The sequence below is a fragment of the Delphinapterus leucas genome, chromosome 4 (assembly GCF_059928025.1).
Source record: "Delphinapterus leucas isolate spDelLeu-1000000601 "Yukka" chromosome 4, BTC_Dleu_Yukka2, whole genome shotgun sequence".
Classification (NCBI taxonomy): Eukaryota; Metazoa; Chordata; class Mammalia; order Artiodactyla; family Monodontidae; genus Delphinapterus; species Delphinapterus leucas.
The window spans coordinates 29,131,208-29,153,861 of NC_143132.1; the positions used below are offsets into that span (position 1 = coordinate 29,131,208).

Genomic DNA, 22,654 nt, shown 5'->3' on the forward strand with positions numbered 1-22,654 from the left:
CCTTCAATCCCACTTTACACACAAAAGTTTTTGTAACGGGCAGGTGGGTGTTGATATGTGTTGTCAAGATTCGTTTTATGTATACGCTAACCATGTGTGCATGTGAGTGTGCAAGTGTGTAAATGAGTACATTTCTAGAAGGAGATAATGTAAAAACTGTCCAAGTTTAAAATGTGCATACTTTTTTATGCAGAAACTCCAGTTTTAGGAATTTGATTAATTTCTACAAATGCATAAAAACACTAGCTAAACTACGAGGAGTTTCATTAAAAACTAAAACCAATGTGAACTTCCATCAGTAATTAATTTGTTATAAATAAGTTAAGATATATGTGAACAATAAAATAGTAGGAAAATATTAGGAGAATGAAATGCTTACTGACATGAAGATGTCCGAAACATATTAAATGATAAAAGCAAATTGTACATCAGTAATATGCAAGGTAATGTTATTTTTGCCAAATAATAATACATTTTAAAATAATGAAGTTAGGTTATTTTTTCACCATGTGAAGTAAACAGGATTAATTTAACCTGTAAGAAATACGATATTGATTTTCCAAGGTCCCTAATTTAGCAATAGAATAATAGCCTTTAATATTATTTGGTCATTATCCAAATAGTCCAATGTGACAACAACTCAACCACGGGTAAACATTTCCTGGGACCAAAGCCTCTCATGGAACTGTGTGCTTGAGTGAAGTGGCAGCCTAATGGTGCTGTCCCTGTCGGTGCTGAGTGATTGGATCTTGAGTGAGTGTGCCTCTACCCTACTGAAGGAGCCAGCAGAGTGGAGTGGAAGTTGTTGTGAGTGTAAGTGAAAAGATGTACATCTCATTAGAGAGGAGACTACGATGCTAGGATGCAAAGAGAGATCTGCAAACAGGGAGAGTCATTTCAACTCCATATTCTCTCATGGCCTCGGGAAGACAGCAACTGGTTGGTTTCCCGTGAAGACATTCCTATTTTCAGTTTGTTCTTGTTGTTTTTCCAAAAGGTGGGTAGGTATTCAAATGAAATAAATACCAAATCATCACTAAATAGAAAATTAAAATATTCAGGTAATTTAAGGACAGATAGAATAAGAAATAATTAAGAGTTACACCATGTTGCCTACTGAATGTTCCTCCATGGACAATGCTACCTCTGGACAAATAAATATAGCCATAGTTATCTGGAGAGTGCTTGAGTTTTGGTTTGAGTGACTCATGTGGAGCTACCAATGAGGATGAGATTTTGAGCCATCCTAAGATGTGCTTTAAGCCTGGTTTTTCCTCTTTGGAGATGGTACCAGGCTAGAGAACAAGAGGAGGATAATACGAAGACCCAAGAGGTACCGTCATTTGAATTTCAACAAATTTCTTACTTGATCTTCTTTAGTTCATATTTCCTTTAATTAATCTAAACATTACATTCTTTTTATTAAACACATTGTTTATGGAGCACTTTCATTGGCCAGCTATTTTCCAGTGCCCTCCGGATTGCATTATTTTATAATATTGTACTTGGCCTAAAGAACAGAGGCTTCATACCTAAGGAAAACAAGATAGCAAAGTCAAAATCTGGAATATTTGGGTAAAGAAAACTGGGAAAGTCAAGCAAAAACTAGTAGTTTACATTTTTTTAATTAAATCTTTAACTTTCTAATACGTGAATATAGGACAGATTTTTCTCCTTAGGGCATGAGAACTTTTTCCCAGCAATAGGAATCTAGTTTGATTTCCTTAAAGCTTTCTTCACGTTTAGTATAATTGAGATTGCCTATACTTAATTAATTAAATGTCACAACTCGATATTTATTTTATGAATAATTATATTAGCTCTCTTATGTTCTAATCACCATGCCACTTTTTATCTCCATTGATGGCTATCTTATGTTGAACCATGGGCTTTATACAATTCCATAAAAATTTTGGTAAGAAATAAAGTATTTTAGTATTCAAATTAGTTCTTTATGACAAAATACCTCCTAAATAATTTTTTGTTAACGTAATTTTTTTATTACATAAAGTACAGAACTGTTTGGGGCTGCTTTCTGTACTCCTATTATGCCTGCTGTTAGCTGGTAGCAATAAGATATACCCTTTTTCAAATTATTTACTAATTCTCCAATATACCCAGATTTTTTAAATGTACAGCTTTGGGGATATTTGCAAACCATTCAGGGGATTTATTAAAAAATGGTACCATTTTATTTTTTTTGTACTTTATTAAAATAAAATATAAAATGTATATGATCCAGAAATATAGAGGAACTCTATCTAAAATTTTAACACTTTCATTTGTGAATTATATGATATCTCTAAGTTTTTACATAATTTTAATAATAGAAAAATTATATATAATAATTTTTTAACTTAACATATTATCAGAAATATTTTGGTATAAAAAGATGCACTCATATACCCTACGGCAAGTCTGTAATTTTGTAGGCAAACTGTTTCTTATTCCAATGTATTACTTGCCTGGTTAGCTCAGATGATTGGAGCATGGGACAAAATCGATGAAGGTTATAGTTTCAATTTCTAGGTAGGTCAGTTAGCTTTACTTGGCTTCATGGACACATGAAGGGACTAAATGACTTAGAAAGAACATGTGGAGGTATTAGTGTGAATTCATCTCCTCTGCTGGAAAAACCACGCATAGCAGAAGACCTAGGTTTGTGCCAATCCCTAAGTCATTAGCGTCAAGATGAAAAAAAAAAAAAACAAGAAGAGGAAAATCTTGACCCTCCAAATACAAAAACTGAATGCTAGATAGCTTTCATTTCCATAATATAATTTACTGACCTGCCTTCTCTTTTTATAGTTACAGTTGAGGGGCTCCAGCCAATCACCTGCCTGAAATTACTGCAAGCCTAGTAGGAAGCTTTTGAGGAGGCGTAGTCATGTTTTCATTTCATTAGGAAATCATTTAGCAAATTACTGCTGTTCTGTAAATTACTGTGCTGCATAACTTTCATACTGAGCAATTATTTCCTTTTTCCGTAAAAATTGCAGATGAAAGGTTTCTACGATAAATAACCTGTATTGAAAACAAACCATTCCTAGAATTTGGAAAATGTGATACAGCATTTCTCAGGTGGAAATAAAAACAAATATATTGTTACTCTTTGAGGTGAATGTATAGTGGCTTCTGAGGATGAAATCACAAACTAAGTATCTAGTTTTTGAAAGGAAAAGAGCTAATTTTGGAAATCAGAGTTCTTTAAACCTAAGTTTTACATCTTGAAGAGAGCCCCACCATCAGTAATCAACCTAAACAGAACACGGTGTTGGGAGCAGTTCTCATTATGCCAAGTCCAAATGTTTAGGATGTCAGTCTGTGGGTAGGAACTCAGTTCTTTCAATTTTGTGTTGAGGCAATGGGCCCAAATATAAACTGAGGAAATACAGCCTTATCCCCACAGCCATTCTGACTAACAGGACCACATTCCAAATATGGAGATCACTGCTGATGTGGCAAGAAGCATTGCAAAAAGACTGATTCCTCTGGCCTTTTCCGGAAACACTTGGCTAATGGAACACAGGGCTGGCTCTTTCATTTCAGTGGCAGTAAGACCGAAAAGCAAAGGAAGAGGAGAAAGCTTTTCCTTAAAGAATGAGGTCCCATTTCAGTGCTGCCTTTTCATAAAAGAAGGGCTTGGAAACAAAAATGAACAACTGATACTCATAAAGACTAGTCAATATTAAGTAGATGCCCCCAAACCTGAAGGTCATTATAACTAATAAAGAGAAAATGCTTCATGATAGCTAACATTTTAAAATAACAATCACAATAGGTGTATATTAAGTTAAAGGCCCTTATACCTAGAACTAGTTATAACATCACTAGACTTAAATTTGTGCTATTTGAGTCCACAGTTAAATAAAGTTGTGACAAATGTGGAGAAGATTAAGAAGAATGGCATAAATGTGGTTTCATCGTTGCAAATGAAAACTCTGAGGAAAAGGTTAAAAGAACTGTTATGATTCATTTTGAAAATGAGTGAAGAAATTTTTATCATTTTTTCCATCCTTTCTCAACTTGTGTTTCCCATATAAACCACATAATACAGAAAATAATTTAAGTGACTCAATTCCTCCATGAAAGGTACATAACTAGTACCATTGTAGATACATTGATAAGAACTTAATTCATTATGTACAAGGATGCTGAGGCACCAGGGCTTAATTCTCTCTTGTAATAGAGGTTGATAACAATTGGATACACAGTGGACCATAAACTAATGTTGGCAAGATATCTGAAGCCTAGAAAATGCATTTAAAAGCAGGAGATGTGTAGACAAGATAAAGGGTAGATTTCCAAAAGATAAATTACTTAAGAGTCTATTAAGGAAAATTATACAATTACACAATTTCCTTCTTCCAAAGATTTTGAAGTTTGGATTTACTTTATTCTCACTGGAAGGGGATGAAGTGCATAGCCTCTGAAGGCAGAGGTCTTAATCCACCCTGAAATGTATGTTCTTCCAATGTAGGGTTATTCAAATGTCCAAAGTGGAGAAGCCCCAAGGTTAGAAGGGGAAATAGCAAAACACGCTGATACAGCTGAGAGGTGGTAGCCTAAGATCCATCTCCTTTCCTTGAAACCCATCTCATGGTACAGAGAAACATGTGTTTACTGGTGTCAGGCAATGCAAAGAAGGAAACATCACATTGAAAATGAGAACACGGATGCTTAATATTCTTGAGGAGAGTAAAACTAGGGCTGCTTAGGTTCTTTAGAAATATCTTTCGTTACATTGCTAATGTTATTTTTTTTTCTAAAAAGATAATGCCTGTTGAATCCAGAATACTGCCTTGATGACACAGAATTACCACTCTGAATATAAATAATTGTTATTCAGAACTATAAACAAAGAAGTAGCAGACAAACTATAAAGGGCAGATTCAATGGACATAGTGTTTCTATCTAAAAGCAACCTGGGGAATTCCCTGGTGGTTCAGTGGTTAGGACTTGGTGCGGTACTTTCACTGCCATGGCCCGGGTTCAATCCTTGGTGGGGGAAATAATATCCCTCAAGCCATGTGGCACAGCCAAAAAATTAAAAAAAATAAAAGCAGCTTGGTTTCTATGTCTACTTTTCTGATGAATGCAAACACAGGAAAACTCTGGATACTCTTAAGTTTTATTAGTTAAATTCTAGGTTATTGAAATCCTACTGTACATTGTTGCCCATAGTGATTTTTTATTCATTAATCCACATTATCATGATTCTAGAACTGTTCGAGAAGATCACTACTGACTTGGATTGTACATTTAAACTACAAATGACTTCTTCTAATGTTACTTTAAGGAGTATTTGGACAAGGCATCAGTCACACTGTGGATGCAATCTGCTTTCTTTGGCAACTTGTTATTAATGTAAAATGAGAGTCCATATTGATCTTCACTTATGTAAGCCATTCACATGAACTCCGTGAAACTGCAAGTGAGCAACAAAGGGAAAACTTTGTCTTCTAAGAAAACAGTGGTTTGAATATTTGAGTTCAAACTACTCTTTTATAGTAAACAAACATATTGTTTACTTACAGAATTTTCAATTGTAATGAAGTCAAGTTTGGAACAGTTAAAATAGCTCAAAGATGAATGAGTATATGAACAAAACTTTTCTTGGCTTTGCCTAACTGCTGCCCTCTTTTCCATTTACAGCTATTCAGGAGCAAGAAAATGAATCCGTGTCCCTATTCTTAAGCCCAGACATCTCCTTAAATAAGTCACAGTTAGATGACTGCCCAAGGGACTCTGGTTGTTATATCTCATCAGAAAATTCAGATAATGGTAAAGAAGATCTGGAGTCTGAAAATCTGTCCAACATGGTACAGAAGATTACTATCACAGAGCCAAGTGACTGAATACATATTATCAACTCTACATCTACAAATGTGTTCTATTTTAACTCTTCTTGAGCTATCAATAAAAGATCAAAAAGGAGAGGAAGGGAAGTATTTGCAGATACAACCTGAAGTTAAAATGTTTTAATAGGAATGATTGTACATAAAAGCTCATATCTCTAATGCTCCCAATTATTGTAAATAATATGTATATTTATCATTTTAAATGCTACGTGTTAATATTTCACTTACCTGTATCAGAAAAAGGATAGCGTAAGTTTTTGGTATGTGCGACATAAGCCTTATTTGGCTTTATTTTATAAGTGCAAAATGATTCTGCAAAAAAAAAAAAAAACTTCCTTTTTTTATACCTGCCAGTTTTGAATTTGTGTATATTGTTGAATGAATAGTAACAGAGTGTGTGTCTGTTTAACTAATTGTCCAAGCATAGTGTGAGTTAATACTGGAGACATTTTATCCTGATCCACAGTGGAGTTTTAGTAATTATTTTTTGTTGATTTCTTCACTGTTGTCTGTATGAAAGTATAGATAATGATATATTGTCAATTCTGATTTAGTAAAACTAATTTTAATAATTGTACAGATTCTTCATCTTTAAGTGTAAATATTTTTAATTTTGAAATACCCTAATTTTAATAATAAAAAGAACTATGTGCATTTGGTATTTTCCAGACTAGTGTTATTTAAAGTATATTCATCTTAGAACTTTAGACAAAATATCTCCTATCAGACGAGGTTTTATAGTCAGTTCTCACATATATATATATATATATATATATATATACAATTTCCAAATCAATTACCTCACCTCAGTCTCTCTCCTGAACCCAGATCTGTGTTATCCAACTTCCTAAATACTTGTATGTATTAGCTCAGGCTGCCATAACAAAACACCATAGACTGAGTGGCTTAAACAATAGAAATTTATTTCTCACAGTTTCAGAAGATAGAAATCCAAGATCAAGTTGCCAGCATGGTTGGGTTCTGGTCAGACCTCTCTTCCTGGCTTGCAGATAGCCTCCAACATGGCAGAGAGAGACAGCAAGCTCTCTGGTGTTTCTTATTATAAGGGCATTAATCCCATCATGAGGTCCCCACCCTCATGACCTAATCTAAACCTAATTATCTCCCAAAGACCCCATCTCCAAATACCATATGCTGGGGTTTAGAGCTTCAACATCTGAATTTAAGGGGATGGGGGGGAGGCACAATTCAGTTCACTGCACTCTAGGAAGCTTCAACTCAACTTACCTAAATTCTTGATTTTCTCTGCAAATTTGTCTCTCTTGTTTTATTGCCAATCTACCTCTCTCTTTAACAGTACCAACTTCTTGCCAGTTACCCAAAGCGGAAAATAATTTCTTGCTTCATCTCACATGTATCCTTTTCATACAGATTCAATAAGTAATCAAGCCCTATGGATCCTACCTCTAGAAATGCTTTCATATTCATGGCTTTCTATCTATTCCCATAGTTGCTGTCTTGCTTTGGAACCTCATAATCTCATGTGTGAAATGATGCAATAATTTTCCAACTGACTTCTATTCTGTCAATGCCCTACCTTCTAATCCATCCTCCACATGATCTCCAGAAAGAGCTTCTAATACAAAGTTAAATCACATACTTCCCAGCCTAAAATTTTTGATGGCTTTTCATTGTCTTTAGTATAATATTTAAACCCTCAGGGATATAGAAAATCCTTCCCAACAATTTTTAACCTGCTCTATGAGTCATACCTTTCCTCTCCCACTCTCACTCTACATTCTCCAGCCAAAATAATCTACTTGCAATGCCCTGAATTCACTATCCCCTTGGCAACTTTTCTTATGTTACTTGTTTTCCTGGAGTGGCTCCTGCTATTTTCTATATCCAGAAGCCACCCTCTGTTTTCTGTCTTGAGACTCACCACCAAAGTCACTTAACTCTGTGAAGCCTTCCATGATTCCCTTTGGCGTTCCCCTCTTTGTGTTTCCATAGCAACTTGTACCTCTGTTGATTACAACACTTATCACGTTACACTTTATTTATTATGACACTTGCCCTTACATGAGACTGTAATCTCCTTGTGACAGAGATTATTTTGTTTAGTCTTTTTAATCTCTGGTGTAATACCAGGTACAGAGTGGGCATTTAGGAATTGTTCGCTGGAGGGCATTAAATATAACAATTATTCCCATACAGCACATTCCATATTTATGTTTAAATCAATCTACTAAATCTATAGGTAAATGCCTTCCAAAGTGACCTAAAAGTTTTTTTAAATAAATAAAACATAACGCCTTAGGAAAAATCAGGAAACACAAAGTGTTATTTTAAATTCTTGGGGACAATATTACACTGTTAATCTCTATCATATTTTTCCAGATCCATGAGAGTTAATCCCAGATGTAGTGCCCAGGTCAGGAGTAAAGCACATGTCTCTTTCTGTTCTTCCCTCTCCACAGCAGGAAATCATGTTTCAGTTTCAAAATTCCAACATGCTGGCTCCATCATGGCCCCACTCCTGGTAGGACTACTACCTCAAAGAGATTATTCTAGGGCCTCCTTGGACACAGCACAACCACTGACCATAATTTTTAAACTTTAATCAACCTGCTGCCTCAGGGAGGTCAAGAGAGTATAGCTTCTTTATGAAGATGCCCAGAAATTGTAGGTTGGGAAGCATATAAGGAACTTCCTGATTATAAAATGGTGGATATCACCTGTGAAACATACTCAGCCACAACTTCAATCCCTTCAAAATGAAGGTACCAATCAAGAATTTAGGGAAATACTTTTGAGCAGAAGTGCTGCAGAGGCCTTGAGGAGACTGAAGCAGAGGAAGAGAACTTGGATTCATGCAAAGAGAGAAGAAAGGAGGAAAGTGAAGACACCTTGAGGTTGCAGTTGCTGGTAGGATGGCCCCATCATGGAGCACAGCACCGAAAAGGACACTCTAGCAGAAATACATGTTGGGAGCACTGCTGCCTTTACTTTACCTACTCCATCCCTGCAGCTCTAGCCTCACCTTCCTTAGGTTTTTCTCTTGACCATGGAAAGCTGGATAAAGAGGAGTGGAAAGGCAATAAATAGGTCATCCAAGGTTGTGAGGTAGTTGAGAGACTTAGACCTTCCACTGTTGGCTTGGGAGAGAGACACGAGTCTGAGTCTTTTAAGAGTAGATGTGAAGGTGGTTCAAGGATTGACATTTTAATGTTTACCAGATGATTACACTGGCTTAGGCTGAAACCTGGTGAGAGAACCAGTCTCACTCATTTATTTAATCACTCAACAATATTTAGACATGGAATATATATGCTGCCCAAGACTATGCCATAAAAACCCTTTGGATCAGATAATCTGCATCACAATCTCGCCACAGCCTCTGCATTGGAACCAGCTGAGTCTCTCAGTTTAGAAAGGTTGTAAAACCATTCTGGAATGCAGTGATTATTCTGATCCCAGGGATAGCCTATATTTACAGATTCAAGTTTGTTGTGACAGTATGCACGGTTAGAGAAATTTCATTTCAGGTAAATGGATAAAATCTTTATAATACTTTATTGATAAGAGCAAAAAGTAGATGATTTAAATTCTGGTTTCCTCCCCCCCACCATTCTATTGCTGATATAAACAGGCATGTATCTTCACCCTGAAGTATTTTATCAGAAGCTTTTTTAAATCAATTAAATTGTAAAAAGAATTCATTAAGAAATAAAATAACTTTTGAAACTTCTAAAATGACAGCGAGCTAAAAATTTTCAGCTTTTAGACACTGTCCAATTCTCTGAGGTTACAGCCAAGTGCCTTGCAACTTCCTGAGTGAGACCAAATTGATGACATTTCATGTTGAGAAACTTCCGTTACAGGCGTAAGTTCTGAGAAAAATAGTATGATGAAATTTTAGATACTTCATCACCCCACACACACAACCACTTCCATCTCCCCACCACCGATAAAGAAAATTGTATAACCCATCAGCATGCAGACTTCAAGTACTCTTTCATAAAAGTGGGAAGTCATGCTAAAATTATGTGAAGGTTGAAAGCAAAATGAATAGGGACTAAATACAGGCAAAAGAACAGCAGTTTCTAAATTTGACCAGGTTTTTTGGCTATGGAAATAAGACAGAAGTAACCCTCACTTTATGCTACCGCCTATCTTACTACTGAATTCATCTCATCACACCCAGTGTTGACCTAAACACATTGACCAGAGATCCTGGTTTGAGGACTGTGTGACTTTGGGTAGGTCACTTATTCTCTGAGCTTAGCTTTTTCCCTCTACAAAATCTATATAATTATAGTACTAATATTCCACGTTATCTTGTCAATTAAATGAGATAATGTGTTCAAAGCACCAACACAATGCATGCAGTATGTGCATAAAAACTGATATCTGAACATAAAAATCAAAGCAGTGCACATGCTACCATAATACTGGCATGGTTTTGTAGTGATATGAAATTCTTCAGACACAAATGCCAGAGGGCTAAGACAAATGTGCTGTCCAGCAGCAATGAGAGAGAGTCAGGTGATTTAACAGACCTTTACAGATTCATGACCATTTTGTCGCGACAGACTATTTCTTTGTTTACTCCTGGCAGTTTAGGGAGAGGCTATATTGTATTTAGCTCTGACTCCTCACTCTTGGCACATGATAGGGATAATCATTTTTGAAGAATAAATGATTAAGTATATAAATGAATGTCTATATTAAATAAATAAAAGGTTTGGGGTTATTACTGCACCTTAGGCCCTGGTCTTTACAGTATAGAGTCACAGCCGAGTGTGCTATAGTCAACAAAGAAGCCCTTAGGAAGATACCCTAAATGTAAGATTTAAATATTTGCAAAGTTTACGGGCATCTGAGCAAATGATCTATCATGGGAAATCAAAGAGCAAAGAGAGGCTACCAGGAAAATATGAGCTTTCCATTACTCCCCCTTTCCTACTCCATCACGCAAACTTCTCACATACACAGAGTATCAGTGCGTCTGTGTGATATTATAAATTAAGAAGCCAAGACAAAAGAACCTAAAAAACGTAACATTAGTATGTTCAGAGATTTTTTTTTTGACCTCTGGGGGCCCCGGTGAGCCTGAGTGCAAAGCACCATGTCCTCACAGGGATGAGGTGAAATCCTGATGCATAGGCTAAAGGCATGGTTTTCCTCTCTGAGTTCTTGGGCACTAGGCCAAGTGAATGGGCAGGAATCATTCCATTTGCAGAGTAAAATGGGGTGAAAAGCACTTCTGGCACACTTTGTCCATATAAATTATACTTGTTTGCAATTCATCAACTCCTTCTCTCCTTTATATCCATATGTAATGTAAAGGATCGTCTTTCTCTGAAGCTCCATAATGATGCACAGTTCAAAAATGTGATAGAATCAGCTAAAAGAGAGCAGATGGAAGCCTTTTTTCCCCAATATGCATATTCATAAAAAAAAGTAGAGAACTCAACAAAAGGAGATACAGAAGTACTTGTACCCGGGGGCTGCAGAGACTTATGTATAATAGTAAGTTGGTTTTCTGCCTCTATTCATTCTTGAAACCTTTACTCATTCATTCCTGCAGTAATCATTGAAAATGCTCTGGGAAAAAGTCTGTCTCTCTATATAACACCAAATATATTTCCCTTTGGATTTTTATTGTACCTTAGAATCCACGATTCAGGAAGAAATGGTTAAATATTTTACTAGACAAATATAATTAGAAGGCAAACTATGGAAAGGGGGAGGGGCAAGGCGAGCTTAGAACTGGGAGGAAGTGTGACTTTGACTCATACTTGTTTGCAATTCATCAACTCCTTCTATGTGTAAGAACTCTAAAGCCTTTGGGGGTGACCCATCAAAATCAAGAGGCTTATCTGTCAGCCTCCAAATCAACAGCAGATGAATTCAAGCAAGAGAGTCTTGGGCTGGGGAAGGAAGGCATGGACCGATTTGCCAGCTGTGTGTGCAAACTTAGGGTCCTGCTTCAGCACAGGCCTGGGATGCCTGGTTCCCTGGGTTGTCCCTAGCCTTTTCTCCAAGAGATCTCGAAATATCTAGGAGGGTAGTGGTGCTGGAGGAGAAAGCTCTGGTCTGGAAGGAATCTTGGCCCTTGATATTACATATCCATCTTCACAGCAGCAAAGGAGGGACCCTGGACACATCACCAACCCTCTGATCAAACCCTGGCCGGGCCGGCCCCTTGGTCGCCACAGAGTCCACACTGGACGAGGACATCGCAATGGCCGAGGCGCTGCAGAACCAGCTGCCCTGGTTAGAGAACGTGTGGCTCTGGGTCAACTTTCTGGCTTTTTTCCGTTCTACTTCCCTGCGGCCTACTAGGCCTCTCGCTGGGTGGGCATTGCAGAGCTCTGGATCAGCCTCATCACCAAGTGGCTTGACCTTGTCTTCATGTGGTTTCTGTTTAGAGGCAAGCCCTTTCGGTGGGTCCATGTGTCTGGGTACTACAGCCAGGCTCCAGCCCAGGTTCACCAGTTCCCCTCTTCTTGTGAAACTGGTCTAGGCAGCCCTTCCAGACACTGTAAGATCACAGGAGCAGCTCTCTGGCCCATAATGATGGCCATCTTTTCCCAGGTGGCCACTTGGACCTACAGCCACTGGGTGAGAGTGATACCTAGCTTGGCTTATTGCACCTTCCTGCTGGCGGCTGGCTTGTCCCAGGTCTTCCTCTCACCACATTTCCCTCACCAGGTGTTGGCTGGCCTAATAACTGGTGTTGTCCTGGGCTGGCTGATGACCACACCCCCAGGTGCCCATAGAGCGGGAGCTAAGCTTCTATGGGTTGAGCTCGCTGGTCCTCTTGCTGGGTGCCAGCCTCATCTGTTGGACTCTCTTTACACTGGGCCTGGATCTTTCTTGGTCCATCAACCTGGCGTCTAAGTGGTGTGAGCGGCTTCAGTGAGTACACTTGGACAGCCGGCCCTTTGCCTCCCTGAGCCATGACTCAGGGGCCGCCCTGGGTCTGGGCATCACCGTGCACTCTCCCTGCTATGCCCAGGTACAGAGGGCATACCTGGGATACAGCCTGAAGCTAGCCTGCCTTGTGCTGTCCACGGGGCTGCTGGGCCCCCTGGACTGGCTGGGCTACCCCCTCAGACCAGCCTTTTCTACATCTTCAATTTCCTCAAGCACACCCTCTGGCCATGCCTGGTCCTGGCCCTCGTGCCCTGGCTGGTGCACACATTCAGTGCCCAGGAAGCACCACCCATCCGCGCTTCCTACTCTAGGCGCCTCCTACTGCCACTCTCCTTCTCACAAAGCCCACACTCCATGACCTCCACAATCTGGGAGGCAGCCCCATCCCCTTCCAGCCCCCAACAGGCCCCTCTCATCTTGAATTTTCTACTTTTCCCACCGCCTGGTCTCAGGCCCAAATAAGGGCCTTCTCTCTCCCAGGAAGGCTGGTCTTCCTCCTGCCTTTCCTCCCAAGTCCCCAAAGAGCAAAGGCAACAGTAAGACCAGTGGTTCCTATAACACTGTGAGGGGCTGAGAAGAGCCCTAATAAAGGCTTTCCACAGCTCTGGAAAAAAAAAGACAAACTATGTAAAAAAGTGAAGACTTCCGTGTTCCTTTAGCAGTACAGATTACAGATATTTAAAAGCACACTGTTATACCAAACTGTATATTAATATTCAGAATAAAGTTCAGAATAATGAACTGTCTGGATGGCATTTAGCTATGTGGTTTTTCTCCCCTAGGTACTTTTTTTTTTTAATTGGAGTATAGTTATTTTACAATGTTGTGTTAGTTTCTACTGTACAGCGAAGTTGAGTTCCTCATGCTATACAGCAAGTTCTCATTAGCTATCTATTTTATACATATTAGTGTATATATGTTAATCTCAATCTCCCAGTTCCTACCACCCCTCCTTTTCCCCCATGGTGTCCATACACTTGTTCTCTACATTTGTGTCTCTATTTCTGCCTTGCAAACCAGTTCAGAATCTAGCTAGGGGGGTTTTTTTTTAAAAATATCTGATTACTCAGAGGCTAAGGTAGTTAATGCTTTTGTACTGAGGAAGCAGCATTGCTACTAGAAATTTTGTTAAGATAATGAATATAGTATCAGGTGATATTGTGAAAGAAACTAGCCATAAAAGAAGTGCTTTAAAAAAAAGAAACATAAGAAAAACATAAAAAGAGTGGTTATGAATTTTGGTCAGATAACTAAAGAAGTGGTATTCATACTAAAATTAGATGTTTCTGACTTCCCATGTCACCCTCACTCTCCACCTGTGAATCCCTAGTATCCACTCAGGGAAGCTAACCTGTATGGATCACATTCTTGACCTGTGCCTTTAGGTTCCTGTTAGGCTCAATGAATGGAAAGTCCCATCAGGAGACTGAAGGGAGAGAGGGGAGTGAAGTCAGGGTATTTGTTTTCTCCATGAGATCACCTTGTGCTGGCGGTCCCCCTGAATCAACGGTCCCCCAAAGGTGGCTTTCTGTAATGACTCTCTTTCCTTCAAATTCTGATAACTGCTCCTTTCTCTTGTCTCCTGAGGCATATATTTAATAACAGCTCTGTGGCTGTTAGCTCTCACTACCTACACAGCCCTTAATGGTTCCCCTACATTTGTAATTAGTCCCTTTATAAATAAGCCTTCCTTGAATTATCCTAATTTTATTGTGCCATCTGTCTCCTGTTGGGAGCTGGATTAGTGCACTGATCCACCACAATTGCTCATGACCTCCAGTTACTTAGGTCATGTTCTTGAGCCCAATGAGCACTGCTCTGTTAGTCCAGTGCAACTGCATTTACACAGTCACAGGTCACTTCTATCTATTTCAGGACCAACCTCCATCCCTGCTGACAATCAAATAACTTCAGGGTAAAGCATTTCCACTAACATTACCAAAACTCATGCCCTTTACTCTTTCAATTCCTCATTCATCTGTTTCATGGGGCCCACTCACATATTTCTCCTTTTCGCAAGCAACTAAGAATCCTTGGAATTGGGGTGACTGGCAAAACATAAATGGAGATTTTCATGGTGAAGTTCAGGCCAACCTAACTGCAAGGAACTCATATTCTATTCTTTTCTAACAACTGAGCCCACAGTCCATTTTGCTATGAAACATAGTGTCATTTCTATTAGGACAATATACCATCTACCAACATTAACATCCATCCACCAACTACGTAATAGAATAGAATGAAGCTAGTGCATATTTTCACTGCTTGCTGCCTAATCAGAAGTATCTGACATTAATATAATTTTTGTTTTTTTAATAAACATGATGGCACATAGCTACTGGAACTTTACTAGCAACTTTTCATTGCTAAAATTCTTTAAGTTATATTTCATCTACAATATCATTCACTAACATGGGTCTCTCATACACAAAGCCTAAGGCCTCAATCTCTGAAGAGAGTTATTGTAAAATATGGATGCCCAGATAATTTGCATGATTAATGAAAATATGTTTTAGAATATTAAACATTTAAGATGTTAGCATTTAGTAGGCTTTCAGACAGAAGCTAAAAGACTATTAGAATGACTGATGAATTGCTACAGTACATTAGCCCTCAGAACAGGGAACGTGCTAGAGGACATTTATGTAACTTCTTTGCACTCTTTTTTTGTTTCCTTTTTTCCCCCCTCCAACTAAGCTGTCTTTTTGTGACCTTGGTTCGGTTGTAAATGACCAAGCACACAACTTTGCAAAATTCTGAAGACTTAAAAATTACATGGAAAGCTATTGACAGGGAGAAAGAAAGCAATTGTATTAGCCAGGGCTTTGTACATGATATCTGTCATGGTAGGAGATGAATAAAATGTGTTGAAGGAATAAAACCTCTTTTTCATGGTTCAGAGGGTCTTACCTCAACACAGTGGAAAAAATGAAATAGAGAATTCCTCCCTGGTTAGTGACAAGGTCACTGACAGTTTAGCTGTCCATAACGAGGGAATGTAGACACACTTATTCTTTCCATTTGTTAGGAACTGTGTTTCCTAATGAAACTCCACATGCTGATGTCTTTCTAGAGCCTTTTATCTTTGATTGCTGCAGAGTTTATCAGTGCTTATTTGGTCATTTATTTCCTCCTCTTGTTACGTTTACAGATGAAATATACCAGAAAGGACTGTCAAGGAGGTGGGTAAAAAGTAAAAAGTAAAATACCATTGAAAAGGTAGGACCACAAGAAATACCAAAATAAATTCTAGAGGTAGGTGCAATAACCTGCTTAATTGCCTTGCTTTGGGGGAGACAATTAACATTAATTTATGTGAGGTATTATCATGAAGTTATGAGCTCCCTTTCTGAGCTCTACTTGCCAAAGCCTGCTTCTTTAGGCAGCATTTTCCTTAAAGTGTTATTTAGTTTACAGTTCTTCAACACTCACTTATACAGCACCCTCGTTTCTGTGTCGGTGAGCATAGAGAAATGTACACTATTATACATCAATTTGAATCCCACTACATAGTCATTAATGCAAAAGTGAACAGGGAAAAAGTAGCAATCTGAATAATTGCCCCCAAAGACAGAAGATTGTAATCCATGGGACCTTGTAAATGTTATCTTATTTGGGAAAAGGGTCTTTGCAAACATGATTAAGTTAAGGATCTCAAGTTAGGGAGACTATCCTAGATTATCTGGGTGGGCCCTAAATGCAATCACAAGTGTCCTTATAAGGGAGAGGAAGAAGGAGATTTGACATGCAAAGAAGAGAAGGCAATGTGAAGACACAGCACAGATTTGAAGATGTTGGCTTTGATGATTGGAGCGATGTCTTCATAAGCCAAGGAATGCTAGCAGCTACCCGAAGCTGGAAGAGGCAAGGAATGGATTTTCCTCTAGATCCTCCAAAGGAAGTGTGACCCTGCAGACATGCTTTGGATTTTGGTCCAGTGATACTGGTCCTGGACTTTCGCCCTAGACAACTAGGAGAGAATAAATTTCTGTTGTTTTACATTATGGATTTTGTGTTAGTTATAGCCACAGGAAACTAATACTAATACAGTAAGGCTGAACTAAACCATGTTCAGCCTTAAACAAAAGCATAGTGACCCCTATTCATGGTCATTACTAGTAGAGCATGGGAACAATTATATTATTAGCAGCAAGTTTAATGCAAAAGTATATCAACATACATATCCTTTGAAAACTATATATACAGTATTCTTCTTTATTTGTACATGTGTTGTGTGAATGTATTCAAGCAAGCTTTTTTTGTTTTAAACAGGATAAAAACCTCCTTCAATAACATAATGAATTTCTGAATATGACAGTTAAGTACACACTATTTTTACCCTTAAGATGTTTAAGATTTCACTTAATAAGAGTATGCTTTCTTTCATCCCCACCTGGAAGAAACATAGCTGTTATGGGCTAAAGAGCATAGTTTAAAATGTTCTTGCAAAACAAAAAATCCTGATTTTGGTTTCATTAAGACCAAAATCTTCCTTTAAGACTTGGAAATATTTATTTTGCTGAAAGAAAAATGATATTTTTATCACGATTTCTTAGTTTCTTCATTAAATGTTTATTGAACATGTTCTAGGTGCCTGGAAACTCTTCTCAGCTCTGGGAATAGCAAGATGAATGGCAACAGCACCTGTTCTAAAGGAGTTAAGAGTTTAGTGTGCTCCCTTGGCAAATGTGTAAATAAATAAATCCCTATGCAATGTGATATGCTAGAATGGCGCTATAGGCAAGTGGCGTGGAAGCAGGATTTAAAAATAAATCCTTCATTTCAGAATCAAAGAATTCTATGAGCTTGAGAAGAGTTAAACTCTGCCTAGGTATATGCAGTAGAAAAATAATTTAATGCATTACGTTGGAAAAGTTTCTTATTCCTTATTTTGCTGCCAAATGCTTGGGTCATTCATGGTCAAAATCATATTCAAGGTTATAGTAGACAAGATTCAGCATTTTCAGATTCTGGATAACAGAATTAGCAAATTATAGTAATTTTCTCATGGTTTCAAAAACAACTACTTGTACAATAAAGGTTGCTTAATTAAAACCTACCCAACTGAAATGCCCATTTATCTGAAACAAATGTTTGTGCTATAGACATCAACCAACTCTTCACATGAGTAGCTAACAATAAACAATGGAATGATGCTCGATGAATATCAATTAAAACAAATTGCTCCCAATAAACTTTGTCCTAAAAAAAAAAAACACCCTGCATGGGCACATGTTCACGCATACACACACACACACACACACACACACACACACACACATACAGCTTTGCCATTGTAATTTGCCTTCTTTAAGTTTAAGGTCAGTTAGCATTAACTTCATGTTAAAGATTGTACCTTCATTTTTTCATTGAGCCTAGTTTTAGTCTCTGGTAAGACATGAGTTTCAGGTAGGACCAGATACACAATAGAAGATGGCCAGAGTGCTTAGAATAATGGCCCAGGGTGAAATGAAAATGCAAGGCCCCTTGTTCAAAATTATTAAGAATTTTAAGACAGCAATAGGAGAGCATTAACCTGAATATGGGGCCTTTGTGAGAGCACAGCCCTGTGCAATAACACAGGTTACATGCCCATAAAGCCCACCCTGGTTTCAGGTATTCCTTATCAGTAGTCCCCGTCTGCATTCTCCCAAGGACCATACTATAGATTATAAAAATGAAAATAATCTGCCTAAAAGTCACATTATGATCATATATTCTTTGCACTGGCCTATATTAACTATGAAGGCATTGTTGGGCACCCATTAAAATTCTATTATGGTCAAAGTTTTTCATGCTTACTTGATTTTGCTTTTCTCTGCTCTATCCAGCTTTACTCACATAATCTATGAGGCAGAGAAAATGCTATGTGTTCACCAAACTGTGTCTATTAGGCTCCTGGGCATATTATGAGCTCTCTTGCATTCAATCCAAGTAACCAGTTCTGGGCAAAGTTAAGGCCTGGACCATAAGATCCTTCTTTGAGGTTCATGTCCTCCCCTCACTAGGTTTTCCTTACTCTTTTCTGTGCTTCCCCACCCCGTTATCTATATACCTGGAAGCAATGAACTCTTAATTATAGAACTCTGAATTGTGGAGACTACAGGAAAAGTCTGAACCCCTGAGTCATATTTGGAGAGAGCCATTCAGGAATGCTGCTTGTCTCAAGTTAGAGTACCACATAAAATTAAATTTTACTATCTTAAGCCACTTACATTCCCCTAATACTCTGTGTTTGAGAGTATAATAGTCTGAGGCAGGGAGCATAGGGCCCAGAGCAGTATCAAGCTCATTAAGTGATTCTGATCCATCTTTTGAAAAACATCGCTAAATTCATCTTTTTAGTGGACTATAAATCAGTGTGTTATTCGTGTTATCTTGTGAGATTGTTTAGATTCTCATAATAGCATACATTTATAATTTTCAAAGCACTCTTTCCTATGTATTTTTAGAGAATTCTGGAACCTTTTAAAGACTTCAAAATCGATAGCAATGAATTATCAGGAATAGAATGACCAATGGCAACAATGACCCTTTGACAAACACCTCTGCAAATCTCATAAATCATCACCTGTCTGCTTGTAGGATTTACAGACCTCAAAAATTCAAATTGCCCAAGGAAATGTTTGACAGAAACCCTGGAATCGGGCTGAGTCTAAGAATCTGGTAACACTAGTCTTAGGAAACTCAGAGCCAGGTATTATTGGTAGGGACAAGAGCGCGGGCCAGAGTGCTTAGAATAATGGCAAGTGTTCTTTTCCCTTTGGCTGCAGAATGTCAGCATTTATGGGAAAAAGTCGATCAAGTACTTACTGGATCTGCTTAATCAAGCATAACTGTCACCATGTGACTGGCAGTTACTGGAAGCTCCTTGGAGAGACAGCGCCAGAACCAGTATGCGAAGATCTACCTATATTTTAGAGAGTAAAAGAAAAAATAAGTTTTCCTCAGCACAGGAAATCAACATTAAGCAACTTAAGAACATGCATTTTTGAAATGTGAGAGATTTGGGATCAGACTTAGTTTCAACATGTATTTGCTTCAGCTCTTAAGCATCTAAGCTCTAGCTTACTCCAATGTAGAAAGAGAGGTTAATGCCTCCATTGCAGAGTTGTAGCTTAAACAAGTAAGACACCTAGCATGATTTCTGCAGCATTTTACCTCTGTCAGTTTCATTATTTGTATTAGTGATATTATTTTTAATAGTAATTATACTTTAAGAATGAAGAAACACCCTCATTGGGCACTCTCAAATTTATACCATAAAGAATCCCCTTAAACGTCCTTCCTGGCCTCTCTAAAGCATAGAAATGATTTCTCCCAGATGTTTTCTAGACACAGTGTCAAGCATTTATAATTACCCATTTCCCCACACAGCCAGACTTATATTCCAAACAAAGCTTCAATTGTCCAAACACTCAAAACTTGTAGGAAATAATAATTCATTAAATATTTAAGAAATATTGAACTATCATATTCATACCAAGGGAGTTTAATGAGAGAAATTACATCCTTATCCTGAGTCTTAAAAAGGACTCTGGGGACCCTGATTTATATAGATTTTCATAGAGTGTCTCTTTTACACTGCCTTTATAAATGTTGCGTTTACTATGCTTTTAGAGGTCTAGGGTAGGTTTCCCTGAACAAAGCCCCCAAATTCTTCAAAACCTAGGCTAATTATTTAAATTTAAGGTTTATAAGTGCATTTCTGAGATATGAATCAGGCAGAATACAAACTTCTATTAATAAAAATCTACTATCTTTTGTCAATAATTAGGAAGCTGCCCACATTTTAATGTGTACTGAAATGTTGATAAAGAAAAAATTCAGTTATCCAACAAATCTGTTATTTTAGATGAATTAAAGTCATTTTAATCTTGAAATACCCTACACCTGCATAATATCACAGACTAACCTCTATGATATTATCTAAAAGACCTAAATATATCTTTTGATATAAAGGAAACAGAATAACGCATCTTTAGAGTAGTTAAATTATTATAAAAGAAAAATAGGTATTTCTACATTAAGCTTGTTTCATGAATTAGGAAATTCAATAAGTAAACTTACATTTGTTGCCTTTATGGTGAGCTTGCAATGGGAAATGTGTCTATTGCCCTACCTATAGCATTCCAGCAAATATTAATTGAGCACTTTCTAGATAAGTAAAACTCTATTAGACTCTTGGAATACAGAATCATAAGGTATGTGGTCTTTGCTCTCAATAAATCTGCAATCTAGCTGGGGAGGCAGGACAAATACCAAAGACTATAATAGCAACACCATCCTATAACAAAAGATGCATCATAGTGCCAAACCAACAGGACAGAATAATAGCTGTAGAATTCAGAGAAGGAAGGCAGGCATCCCTAAAAGCTGTAAGATTGGGACACTTCTAAACTGAGACATTCTGCTTCTCAATTTATAGTTTCAGAGGGAAGGGGGAAACCACACAGAAATATATGGTATCTGGGTGGTCCCCACCTCTGCTGTGTTAAAACTATAAATTGAGAACCAGAATATATCAGTTTGTAATAAATATAATCATATACTAGGTAAGTTATTTGTGAAGTAGCAACTACTTAGCTGTATACAATATTATTTATGGGAGGTATTGTCAATTAAAAATCGAATAACCATCAATTACACTAGTGTGGATTTCAGTTTACAACAGAATACCAAATGATTCATTTCTACATTCCCTTTTCATTAAGTTCCATGGAGAACTGTTTATTTTTCAGTGATTAAAAAGAAATCTGTAGCCTATACAATTTTTTTCCATAAGGTTTAAAAAATTATGTTGTATAACTTACTCAGTGATCAGTTATATGGCTTTATTAGATGGTAGGTGCTAGGGATACTTAGAGGCCCCAAACGCATTCCAGACCTTCAAGGACTTATCAGCTAGCTGGGAAGTCAGGACTTATATGTAATACAATAATACAAAGATACAAAGTGGCCAAAGGAGTCTATTGGACATAGGTGTCCCAGTGGTTATAAGATTTCCCAAACCAAAAGGAGTCAATTCCATTCTAACCCTGACTCTATGAATATGGGGATGATGCTGATATACCCTTCTCTGACTTCAAATTCCCAAAATTTCCATTATCTGCAATAATACAAGACAGGTATGGGTAAAATCCTGGGAGAAAAGAGTTACTAAACTTTAGTAACTTGTAACTTGAGTATCATAGATAACTATTTTCAAAAAATTATATGTATGGCTTCCCTGGTGACTCAGTGGTTGAGGGTCCGCCTGCCGATGCAGGGTACATGGGTTCGTGCCCCGGTCCGGGAAGATCCCACGTGCCGCGAAGTGGCTGGGCCTGTGAGCCATGACCGCTGAGCCTGCGCGTCCGGAGCCTGTGCTCCACAACGGGAGAGGCCACAACAGTGAGAGGCCCGCGTACCGCAAGAAAAAAAAAAAAAAAAAATTATATATAAAGTACTTTAATGCTGATGGTCAAGAGAATGGACTCCCATTTTCAAGGAATCACATATGTCACAGATGGAGGGGACCTGGAGAGGGTCTATCCCAATGCCATCACATTGTAGAAAAGATTTGAGGTCTAGAGGGGTGAAGAGATCTATCCATGGTCACACCTATTCACAAACAAGAAGAATTCAGGTTTGCACTGTGATCTTCTGGAATTAAGTCCAGGCTCTTTTCTTCATACCATGCTGCTCAACCCTACGTGAAACAGGATATTGGGTAAAGTTAGATATTTAACATAATATCGCTGACTGAAGTTATGGCTCATCAGTAAAAAGCAACTTCTCTCGTCCTTACGAATCTGCTGAAATTTGTATTTCCTAAATAACATATGGTCCCTAAGTAGGAAGAAAATAGAATCACCAGTCTAGGTAACATTGATCTTAGTAACAGC

The 22,654-nt window shown here is 37.9% G+C and overlaps 1 protein-coding gene and 1 pseudogene across 2 annotated transcripts in view; both read left to right on the forward strand.

Annotated features, from left to right (window-relative positions):
- Nucleotides 1-6,522, forward strand: part of SAMSN1 (SAM domain, SH3 domain and nuclear localization signals 1) — a 109,034-nt gene extending 102,512 nt beyond the window's left edge. For both annotated transcript variants that reach the window (XM_089910383.1, XM_022576853.3), the window contains one exon: nt 5,656-6,522. In XM_089910383.1, coding sequence (XP_089766509.1) covers nt 5,656-5,858 — 203 coding nt within the window. In that variant the 3' untranslated portion in view covers nt 5,859-6,522. The remainder of the gene's footprint in view (nt 1-5,655) is intronic.
- A 2,820-nt stretch (nt 6,523-9,342) lies between these two features.
- On the forward strand, nt 9,343-13,229 carry LOC111174966 (glucose-6-phosphatase 3 pseudogene; annotated as a pseudogene).
- The last annotated feature ends 9,425 nt before the right edge of the window (nt 13,230-22,654 follow it).